Genomic DNA, 12,645 nt, shown 5'->3' on the forward strand with positions numbered 1-12,645 from the left:
GATTATTTATACGCAAATCTCTGTGAAAACATATACGTTACAAAAATATTTAGCAATGTTTATAAATGCTTAAGATATTTAGAGGGTATTTATTTGAAAATGGTGCCATAACCTTAATTCACCAAAGGCTACTGAGGAATTATGTATTTGATATATTTTTACAAGAAAGACAAAAAATATTAGCACATTAGGTTAAATTTTCAATTGATTAATAATTTTTGTAATAATAAAAAACAATAAATTTTCCTCAGGTAAATGTTTGCCGCTTACCATTTCCTTTTTAGTCTTTCTTGGGGTATTTTTAGAAAGGAAAACGGCATTTAAATAAAGTAACTACGGGATAGTAATTTTTAGGCAGATAATGCGTATCCTTTGCACGGAGCAATTGCGAAATTGTGCGAAATTAAGATGAAACATAAAGTAATGAAAAAATTTTAAAGAAATGCTGTGCATGTAGTGTAAAGATATGGTTGAAAGAATAATTTCTAAATATAGGTTTCCGTTCATTATATGAATTCGGCTGTACTAAAGGAATAGCGTGTTCTTTTTTGATAAAGATCTAGCGGAAGAATTATGTTCACACCCAGGACTGGGGTCGGTGTTTATTTTCTCCTACCCTCCGATAGCCACATAAGCCCCCGAGAAATTGACGTTGCATTTGATCGCATACGCGTAAATCGCAGTTTCCAAGGGTTGCGCAATATGCTGTTGAAAGCTCATTTAGGCTAAGAGGAGATCTGAGTATCTAGCTACTCCTCGGGGCATTATAACTGACTTCATACCTTGCCCATCTCACCCCAGCCCCTTCTCTAACTGCTCCTGTCACTTATCCAGTTCCGTATTTCGCCCTGGGGCAATACGAAAACCGTCTTGCTTTATCCCTCTTGAAACCTCAAAGTGTCGTAATCGGTTTCGCTTTCTTTCTAAAAACGCACTGTAGGAAATGTCCGCTATATTTACCTCGCCGCGCTAAAAAAATAAGACGTGGTGTACTCTGGTAGACCTCTGGAAAAGTTCAAATTTTACACCCAATGACAAGAACTTCCGAAATGCCTAACTCGGGCTGTATAACTGAGTAAGCCTTTCGTAACTGCCTTCCCATTCAACTTTAAAAGATGGGGAAGCTCCATCCTTCCAAGTTCAATTTCAATGGAGGTTTACCTATCCTCTCTAAGGGTTAGTTCCCTATTAAAAGAAGCAGCCTTTTTTCTCCAATGTTATTTTCATACGTTTATTAGAATTTTCATTTCATATATACTCCTCATTTCTGTTGTTTAGACAGTCCTAATGCTATTGCTTAGCTTCCTGATTTATTTTATTTCAATTAAAATTTGATATTTCTATAATATGCATCGTAGGATAAAAAAATGAAAATGATAATCATATTTTTGTTGACTAATCAAATTTTAATCTTTCCTTTTTACATTAACAGCACTTTCGTTCTTTTTAAATTTATTTTAAGAATTTTTTAAACACAATCATATGAAATAATAATGAGTCTTACAATTTTTTTGATTAATCGTGATCCTTTGTGTATACATCTTATATCACTAAGCTTCCTTGTTCCATATCGAATCTCGCCTATTATTTGCCTCGTCAAATTAGTTAATCCCCGGTTTCACAGCGTTGATCTTAGAGGGTACATCCTATTGTATCAAGCGTGTTATCTCATTTCCACCACGCAACCTGCAATGCTGCAATACAAAAGCAGAAACTTGAATCAATTGCAGGGCAGGTAAGCGTCACATTGTACACTTAAGCAGCTTAAGATTAAGCGCAGTGAGTATTTTTGGTAGACATTAGGAAATGAGGAAAATAAAATGGATTAGGCTAAAGGAATGAGATGAGTATATAATGTAGTCAGAATAAACTAGCGAACTTTTATTATATATTTATTAAACATACAAAGCTTTGGAAACTACCCATAAATAGCTTAAAAGTGAAGAAGCAGGGTAATAAAAGTTTAACATCTCTCAGTTATGAGGCACACTAAGCTATCTCCAGGGGTGATTAAATATGCATAGGGAGAATTATGTTTAAAATTTTCAACTTTATCGTAGGATATAATACTTCAAGCAGCATCATGCTCAGATAATCACGATTATACGCATAATGTGGGAGGTAGTTTCCCTTAACTCATTAATAAGTTTGTTTCTTCTTTTATTACTAAAATGCAAAGATGCACTTAATATTTGTGGTTTACTATGTTTTAACTACATTTTCGTATTGTATAGTCTTCCCTAAACTTATGCGTGACCGCTTATTTTTAGTTTTTGCGATATTTTCGCTACAAAAATTCATTTTCATTTCAATTCTCTGGATTCTGTTGCTTAAATGTTTTTACGTTATTAAAGTGAATGTGTATTCTATAACATAGAGTTTCATCTCTACACTGCTTTAACACATCTCTAGTGCCGTAGTTGGAACGCTCTTGGGAAAACGGTTCTGTGTAATGATTGGCTACTTTAACAATATCAGTGGCCACGGCATAACAAAATATTCCATTTTTCCTAGAAGTGTCACCAAATTGCATATTATGTTTTTTTATAATCAGCATAAATATTTCATATAAATTTTATTTAAATAAGAGTTTATTCATTCATTGTTGTGAATACTTACTCATTAGTTTTAATAGGAGATCACTATGTTATATTAAGGCCATTCGTGATATCTCACGAAGAATGAACTGCTGGAAGGGAACTCTTACTGCTAAATCATTGGTACCATATTCTGCATTTTTATTTTCATGATACACTTTCCCCACATAAGGATTATTTAACTGGTTTCAGAGGTCCACCATTGGATTACACATCACGGGGAATATCCAGATTTTGCTTTTTTTTAACGTTATTTTCTTGGAGACTTATTTTTCTCTTCATTCCTGTAGGTGAAATTAAAAAGTTGATTGGTCTACATGAAATTAAGACTCTATCCTCTATAAGTTGTTACTTGAGACTCAATCTTTCGTTATGTTTGTATTCCATCTCTTTAACATCATCAATGGCGCATTGTATAGTCTATATTTTACATACAGCCCTCCGTTTGAATAAAGCCAGGAACGTTTTGAGGACGTATTTTGCACATAGGTAAACAATTAAATATCCAGTTGGTAAAGAGAAGGTATTTTCTGTTTAACATGTTTCTTTTTCTGAACAAAATACGTGTAACTTCTTTAATGGCCCATTAAAGAAGATTTCCCTTCGGCTAAAAACCCTGAAGCTCTAAAGTGTAGGGATTCTGGACCTGAAACGGATCTTCCATGATTTTATAGTGCCATAATGCAAAGCAGTTGAGGTAATAGGATTTAACATTCATTTAAAAATCCTTCCTACAGCGCTGAACACCTAGATCTGGCTGTCTAATTTACATCTTCATCTGGACGTCTATCTACAACTAATTTAAATTTTTAATAGAATTTAGTTTGTAGTTACATGCCCTTCTTTTCAATTCTTGTGTCCTATGTAAAACACTTTAATATGAAGAGCATGTTGAATTCCATTAAAGTTACAGATTTATTTCTAGTACACAAAGTTCATCTGATTATACATATATTTCTGATGCCTATAGACAACACTTAATTACATAGGCTAGTCGTTTTAACTAAAAAATTAGGATCTATTTGTAGGCAACAACTATTTAGCAACTTCCTGTCCCTAAGCACTCATTAGAACTCAGTGAGGACGTGAACTAAAGAGGGTGATGCGTGGTTATCATATTTTATTAATTTGAATACGCAGCTTAATATCACATGGTAATGATTTGTAGTTAAGCATTATTCCAAGTAACTTATTCTAATTTATCTGATTTTTCTTCGCCAAATTAAGGCTGTCACAATTCTTAAAAGAATAAATTTATCCAGAAAGCGTGTTCTGTTTGATCAAATTATTGTGCTCTCATGTATTTACTTATACGATATCCCGTACTGCTTTTTTCCTAATACCTTCTTCACATTCCTCAAAGCTCCGACATCCCCTTTGAATTTCATCCCCAGGAACTAGTTTCATTGTTTGCCTTTACTAACTTGCGGTGTAATTTCTCGCCACAGAGAACACGGCTGACGAGAAAGTTGGCTCCCACAAAACCCCCGGGAGGTGGTGTAGTCACCCTCGGTTAAGTATTTTAATACCCTCGTTGCATTCAACCAAAGTCAAGCACGGAAATATTTCTCTCTTCAGGGTGATGTTAACGTCGTGGAATTTCAGTATTGGACAGTTTAAGGGTCTCTTTCAAAGTTTCAGACTGGGGCGATTAAAATTAATGCGCATTTCAATGCTTTTTCACTTCCTAAATTATATCTCATTTTATTTTATATATGTACATCCTGTTCATACATCACTAATTTTAATAACCAGTCATGAAGGAAGGCTGACCGTTGGTCATACGGAACGGTCTATGCCTTTGGAACAGCTCTTTTCTTGATGAATTTGTCCAGTAAATGATGCATGTACGACAAACAAGCCACACTGTTTCTACAGTTCCGATTTTTTTTGCTAATTTCAATTTTTAATTTTGAAGATTCTTTCCCAATGGTATAATATTCTGCGATATTGCAGATTATATTCAACAAATTAAAGTTCATCCTAAGGATAAACGATGTATTTATTTTCAACACAATTTGTTAATGAGAAATGGGATCTAATGTGACGTTGAGGGTAGTCATCCTGCGTTCCCTTAGGAAAAATAATGTACCTGTATGTAAATCTGGATGGATGAAGTTCTCTTCTCTGTTTTTGAACACCGCACTGAACATAAAGTAATATGTCCACACGACCCCAAGTAGTTTAGCAATAGTTATTCACACAAGAATCTCGCATGTGGTCTAAGAAATAATTTTAATTTTCAAGTTTTGTTGTTCTTGTCATAAAGTTTTTATATATTCAAGCACCACAATGACATATGTATAATCTGTCTGGATAATTTTGGTCCAAATCAGAGTAATATTTTAACATAACCTGGCATTAAAATGACTTGGGAATCGCAAATTAGTTATGACTGCTATGGTTTGAGCGATTACGTCTCCCAATTTTTTCCCATTAGGGATACTCTTTTGATATCCTCAATGGCAACTATCGTAAAGCGCTGTATTATTACTGAAGACTAAAATTCTCAATTGTTCTCCATTCATTGTAATGATTTTCTAAGTTCATTCTGTACCGGCGAGAAAATTATAATATTGAAGAGAGTAGATTATAGTAATTGTATTCATTTCATGTTACAACTTTATGTAAGAAGACCTACTGTAACCAAATTGTATGAACGGAATATTTTTAGTTTCCTTATTGCGTTGTAATTTTAAAATTGGAGAAAACGCTACTATTTTTTCCAAAGTAGGTATATAATTTAAGCAATAGTATTTTATGGTAGTGTTGAAATATGCTTCCTTTAATCACTGCTGATATGTATAAGAATGTCTGAAATTTTCCCATGCTGGAGCAAGATATTTTGCTACAACCGCCTCCATACGCTATATTTTCCTCATTTGTCGCAATACGGGGAAAAATTCTTCATATTGAAAGAATGAATAACCTGCTCTGGCCTTGTCCACGCCATACGGTTAAATTCCAACCCGCACATTTATTTGTACATGAACCCCCTTCTTCCTGGAATCTTGGGGTATTTTTTTCCTTCCCCGCCCATCTTTCCATTTCCTCTCATCCCCTTACTCATTCATAACGTTTCCTCCTGAATTCCCAGGATTCCGTGGGGGCGGGCCTGTTTGGGTCGCCGGCGGGGAGGGAACTTACGGGGGCGGGTGGCGCGGCGGCGGCGTCCACGTCGTCGTCCGCGACAGGCTGCGGAGGGGGCGCGGGATGGAGACGGCGGAGGAAGAAGTCGGCGGCCGTGGCCGGGAGCGGGGGGAAGTTCGCCTCTTCCATGGCGCCCCTCGGCACCAACAACAACACCTCGTCCTCGTCGTCATCCTCCTCGCCATCGGCGTCCAATCGAGTGAGGCTCGGACCCGCGGGCGGGTGCGGAGGAAGCTGCCAACACGCGGCGGCGGCAGGGGACGGCGGCGGGGAGGGCGGTGCGGAGAGGACCGGAGTGGACGGTAAGGTCGTCGCGCCGGAAGGCTTCACCGCGGAGTGAGCACCCCGGGGGACGGCGAAGCGAGAGACCCTGGGGGACGGAAGGAGGAGATGCTGTCAGGGATATGCATTAAGGCTGCGGGTAAAAAAGATACACGGGAAGATGCACCTCGTCCCCAACTGTTTTGGGCGCCGTCCACCCTCCCCCTTTTAACCCCACTCCCCTGGGGTATTCGCCCGCAAACTACGTGCAACCCACACGTGAACCCAGATCCGAAAGGACGGAGTGATTCACATTCTTGCAGTTATTGAAAAGTAAATTCCACTCGAAAGGAAATCCTTATTTACTCAAAAGCTAAAGGTTAATAATTAAGATGCAGCGGCCTGTAATTATTATAGGATTTAATTTTGTATAAAACTACTCCTAAATTGTTTACTTTGAATAATGATGAAATGTGTACTCTTATTTATATTCAAATTATACTATTATCTAACCTTATTTATCAATCAGAGTGGGTATTGATGGTTATTAAGCATAACATTAAATTATGAATTAATAACTATCGTTCATTATACTAAGGTCGTTGGTCGTGGCTGTTTGCGTCAATTTTGTATTATCTTTTAAGCAAAGCTATGTGACTAAAGAGTTCCAAGTATTATTCCTACGCGCACTTATATCATTTCCTTTTACCATAAATACATTTTATATATGAGATAATTAATACATTATTCCTCGGAAAGGAATGAAAATACAAAATCAATATTTTATCTAAATGAATCATCATAACGGATTGTCAAACCGACGATTGATTATCAGGGTTCTACAATGTACACCCTGTTCCAGTCTGCCAATCTAGTCATTCCCTCTTGGCTCCTTGCACAGGCATCTTCCATTACCTTTTTTTCGTAATTTAACCCCTCTATATTTCCATCAGTTAAGATCTTCAGCAAGTAACCGCATCTCATCTAGAAGAATACCACGATTAAAATATTTCAACATTGATCTATTTGGTTAGTGCATAAATTTCCTCAATGGAACATGATAGGCAGATTGGATTTTAATTAGATGTATTTTTTCTCATTGTACCAGGATTGATTTTAATTCATACCCATTATGTTTCATATGCCTATTGTAATTTGTATTTTATTTTGGTGGTAAAACAAATCTCAACGTATGTTGTCAAGATGGTTAAGTGAGCTTTAAATCCATGAACCTCTTCGCTTTATTTTGGTATTCCACAGTGGTGACCTCGATTAAGAGTGATAGTGGTCTCCTCTAGAAAACTTATAACTACATTTCTGCGCAAGTTTGGTTAATTTTAATTATATAGTGGTTATCTGCTTCAAATATGGTATTCATGAAAACAACCCGAGCTCTGTTTCTCGAGAGAAAAAGTAATCACACCAATTTCGTGTTTTTTTAAACATTTTATCGATAATATTTTCACTCTAATGACCATGAAAGGTCAAGGTATGCTGAAGGGACACACACACCTGGAGAAACAAGTCGGCAGAGACCGTTATGCAAATGGGGTGACCGCTCGCGCCTCCTCTGAAGGAGTACACCCTAGGGGGAAATGCCATCGAAACGGTCGAGGAGAAGGGTCGCGAAAAGAGTAGGAAAAAAACAAACGGAAAACAAAATAAATAAAATAATCTTTTGTCCCCTACGGGTGAAAGAAAGAGAGAAAACAAGTTGAGGGAGAGGAAGATGGAAAGGGTGGAGAGGGCTGAGAAATGCGAAAAAGAGATCTTGGGATGGTGAGGCGAGGAAACGAGTAAAAATGTTAGGGAGAAATATGGCAGAAGGAGAATGCTAACCGCGATTCGGAGGCCAAAAATGGTAAGTTATGGAGGAGAGATGGAAGAGAGGAACAGGATGGAAAGTCTTAAGAGGAAGAACCGATAAAGGAGTCGAGAGTAAAATATTGGGCTGGCATGAAAGAGAGTTGAGATAGAATGATGATGGAGGTTATCATCTACCCTAGCCTGAGAGTCGGCGGTAACGTCATTAATAAAGTGAAAACCTCTCACGAACTGCCAGGTGCAACGAAAAAATATGGCAGTCATAGACGTTGCTGCGTGCGCAAACTTCAACATTTAAACAATATTGATATCTAGTTGGGGGTCTGAGTAGCATTTAATATTGACCTAATGCTTAGATAAGTTTGTAAATAACATGGCTACCTAGTAATAGGAAAACTGTTAATTTCAATTCCGTCAAAGAGTAATAGATTAGTGGTTTAACATTAATAATTTAACGGTGGGAACGTTTTAATAATATATGTGTATATATATATATATATGTATATATATTCATTAATTAACATAAAATCGCGGTACAATCCACTTGCTAATAAATGGGAATTACCTCGATGGCATACGTTTAAATTTTACCTTCGAGTACCCTAGATTAAGAATAATTTTAAGTATTTTTTTCTTAATTTTCGTCAGTAGCTATTTTAAGCACAAAATTCCCTTAGTTTAGGAAATAACCAATAACCATAGGAGTAAGTTATTTTACTCATGATATACTAGACGGTTTTTTTTCCTCTCGCTGACGGGTCTTTTCCAACCCACTAGCTTTAATCATGAATAGGTAAAAACCCTTTCTCGGAAAATATGTGAGACCCATCATTTAGGCAGAATGTCGACGGATAAAAATATAATAAAGACAAAAAATTAAGTCTCGATGAAAGGCCATACAATGAGGAGGAGACGGGTTGAAAAATTTCCTAAGAAGAAGTTTTTGAATATAATGGGAAGGATGAAGGTATGAGACTTAAAACCTCGACGGATCCAATGACGTAGCAGTGAAAGGAGGATAAAATTGAAGGGGGCGGCATTGTGCGGGTCGTGATTAGGGAATTGGGAGAAGAGGACCAAACGGGGATTGATGTTAACGGAGGGGCTTGGCCGGATCAGACGGTGTGGGGCTGGTGAGAGAGTTCGGGGCCAGGATTGTTAGGGGGCCAGGTAAAGAGAGGAGAGAAGAGGATTGACCAATAAAAGAGACGGGTGGTAAAAGGGGATGGCATTTTTCGAGTGTACACCGTCCCTCGTGCAGGTGAGAAGGGGTGAGAGGGAAAAATATTCAGTGGAGTGGGAAAGGAGAGAGAGGGAGAGATGGCTTTTGGCCGAAAGACCTGATGAAAGCAATCCCTCGAGTGAAATATATTTACCCTAAGGATTCCATGAGAGTTAGTGTTCGAGCGTGTGAATTGCAGTGTGCGATCGTACATGTGTGTGCATCCTTGAGTGCATTTTTCCTGTGTCCTATTAGCGGTGTGTTTCCACTTGTGTTTTCGGGTGGGCGTGAACGGAGAAGTGAGATCGAGGTGGCCTCTGGAGTGAATGGAGTAGTGAGTGCATGCGAGTTCTCACGGTCGCCGTGTGTTTAGGCCTCCGTGTACCTGTCCCGAGGAAGATCTTAAGCGCTCGTGTGCATGCCTGTTCCTCTTTACTTCTCTCATATCTCGTGAGTGGGCGTGCCGAGAGAGTTTCCATCCAATTCCCTTTGTTGGCATCATTTTTTTCTCTCCCCTCCCTCCAGTCTTTGGACGAGTGCTATGCGGCGGCACTCTCGGACATCTTTGTTCCGAACCATGAGGATTTCGAGCGTACTGCGTATGTTTTCTAGGCCTTTTTTTATGCGGAATTCCATCAGAATCGACACCCTTGCGACCTACGCTCTAAAATTAAGAGTTTTTATATTGTATTGCCATTTTGATTAAAAATTCTCAATTTATACTAGTATATGAATATACCTACAATTTATACTAGTATATGAATATACCTACAATTTTTACTAGTATATGAATATACCTACATATATCCAATGTTATGTTCTCCGCCAAAACAACGAGAATAACAAGATTATCAGTAATTAGCAATTTTTTAATGGTCAATTGCATTCAGTTAAGTGCCAGAGGTGCATCTACAATTGTGATTTTAAAACTATTCAACATTATATTAATAAAATATACATAGCGTCTCAAAAAGATGGGCTAAGTATCGGTAATGATAGGGTATTATACGACTTAATGTAAATATGAGATTTTATTAAAATATTATTATCTTTAATTATAAGGGTATTTTTAAAACCTAGAAGAACAGTTTGAATGATGATGATCGGTTTCGACTAAACATTCCATGAATAAATTAATCAAAGGAGGCAAAAAAGCTTAATAAAGAATGCTTAGCTCACAATTTGATATTTAATGGATTAGGCATAAGAAAATTAAGCAATTGCCGATTCCTTTTAAATATTTTGTTTTCGTTCATTATCTTTTATTTTCTAATAGTTTTATAAAATTTTCTGTTCAAAACGTTGGATTACTATTACAGGCATTTGACAACCCTGAGTTATATTTAATTGGAAACTTTCTTTCTTTCTTTTCTTTCCGTAAAATGTGTAGCTTGTGGCTATTAATAGTGGTTTTCAATAGTATATCCTCTTCTACTTCACTCAAATTTGAAATTTAATATATTAGTTGCAAATATTTCAATGCAAAACAACACGATACTTAGGTTCCAATGAAGACAGATTATTGCTTACGATCGTTTTCTGCGCACTCTTGCCCAATATAAGACCACGCTGAAAATTCTTTTGATTTTATTGCCTTCATGAAATTTAATGTACTATCGGGATTATCCATCAGAATCCATCCTCATATGATGCTCTCTATCATTGGCAGAATGGGTATGAAAAGCATGGCTTTTATAGTAACTTTTGTGCTGACATTGCTCGAGTCTAATTCATTTTACATTCGCGATATAAACTGTAGCTAAATCTTGTTAACGCGAGAATACTTTATTTGCTTGTATAAACCACGCGTCTTCCTTCTAAATATAAATTTGATGTCAGTAGTTGGGTTGCTAATGATGGTTGTTATTATGAAACATAAGTTAAATACTCCTTGAACTTTCAGCAAAGAAAATATTTCTAACAGGATATTCTATAGAAATTAGTTTCGGAATAGTTGGTGATGACATTAGGATAGTGCAGATGCTAAAGTCAAAACGTTCAAAGGAGTTCTAGATTTTACTTTACCTCTACGTAAAAGTTGCCATTTTTTTAAAGCTCTTGTTATTGAAACAATAATAATTCAATGCCTTTATTTACAATTTAAATCAATTCTGGATTATAGAGGCTATCGGTGGAATGAATTAATTATTTTAGCTAAGAACCTCATAAAAAACCTTTCCATAATTGATCATTTATTCATCGTCCGTAGATGGAACAAAAGAACTATTGGAAACAAAATCTTTTTGAAATATTACTTCATTTGTCCACACCTTTTCAATTGATGTTACACGTACAAGTTACGCTTTTCTAAAAAGAAGTGGGTCAAAAATCTTTCCTGGGGTACGAGTCTTCTAATCCGTACCCAAACCAGTGATTTGAAAGGAATTCATGACTGTTCCTCCATTGAATCCAGAAAGCGCTCTCATCTCATTTTTAATATTGTCCCCAGTGCATTATCCTTGCACCATACACTCGAACTAAACGAGTGACTCGACTAAAGCAACCTTGAAACGCCGCTCTTCCTCGGCCACTCCATCTTCTGCATTTGTCGCCTTTTTGATTTCATGTGGAATATCACAGTGGTCTTCGGGTGGCTGTAGGAATATCATATCCCGACTGAGTGTGATATTCCGCGCATGCCCTGTGACCTGAGCGAGAATACGTGCCCACGTGTGGCGTGGGAGAATCGTGTGTGTACTGGCCTGCATTTGTGCCGCATCGGAGAGGGATAGGCGAGGTGGAGGCGGCGTTCCCACGGCGGGGGACGAGGCGTGGACGGTCTGACTCGAGGAGGTGTGGGGAGCGCAGGAGGTGCGAATTGCGAAGGGAAAGGCGGCCTGGGCCCAAACGTGCGCGTCCTTGGGCCGGGCTGGCTGTGTACTCACGTTTATGTGTTTTCGCCCGTGTGCACGGGCGCGGAAAAAGGCGAGGGGCGCTGGGCAGGGTCGCAGGGGAGTGCCACGGGAGTGAGAGGTGGATAGGTAAAGAGCCGGTGGCAAGGGGACGGGAACCGGAAGAGAGGGATAAGAGAGGGCTGGGAGACCTCCCACGCCTCTCACCTCCGCCATCCTCCCGGAACACCTCGAATTGAAGCTGATGTTGAGCGAAGGAGAGACGGAGATGAAAGGAAATTAAAAATTCACAAGACTTCATCTTGGTATTGCCAGAAAACACATGAGCTTTAAACATATCATGTAAACTTGTCTGCATGGATTTATATTCATTTAGAATCCAACAATCTCTCCTCACTAAATCCTCATGGTTGGGTAGGTTTCAGAGATTTTAGTGAGGTTAACCGAAGCGTAATTACGTTTCGCGAAATCTCCCGCTTCCCTCTCTCTCCCTCACGGGTTGAAAAATCCGAGTTTCAGGCTGTTCTATAACCTCTACGAAAAAAGAACCTTTGTGCCGATGAAGATTTTTGAAAACCGTCTTCCCAGTGAGCGATGCAAGTGAAAGATTTCGTAAGCGATCCACGGATGTTCTACTTTACCTTACCAAAAGCGAATTTTCCTTTGAGTTTTGAGACTGTACCCGCGGTTGGCCTAGTTTTTACGGAGACTTTTGTAGTCGGAGGTCCTTACACAAGCA

At 38.2% G+C, this 12,645-nt stretch overlaps 1 protein-coding gene across 1 annotated transcript in view; it reads left to right on the forward strand.

The window, feature by feature from the left end:
- The first annotated feature begins 4,628 nt into the window (after positions 1 to 4,628).
- Positions 4,629 to 12,645, forward strand: part of LOC139691859 (WAG22 antigen-like) — a 36,062-nt gene continuing 28,045 nt past the window's right edge. Inside the window, exons 1-2 of the mRNA XM_071589816.1 lie at positions 4,629 to 4,691; positions 5,695 to 6,049. Of these exons, the coding sequence (XP_071445917.1) occupies positions 4,629 to 4,691; positions 5,695 to 6,049 (418 nt within the window). The remainder of the gene's footprint in view (positions 4,692 to 5,694; positions 6,050 to 12,645) is intronic.

The sequence above is a fragment of the Hetaerina americana genome, unplaced genomic scaffold (genome assembly GCF_022747635.1).
Source record: "Hetaerina americana unplaced genomic scaffold, ioHetAmer1.1.p SCAF_1, whole genome shotgun sequence".
Lineage (NCBI taxonomy): Eukaryota > Metazoa > Arthropoda > Insecta > Odonata > Calopterygidae > Hetaerina > Hetaerina americana.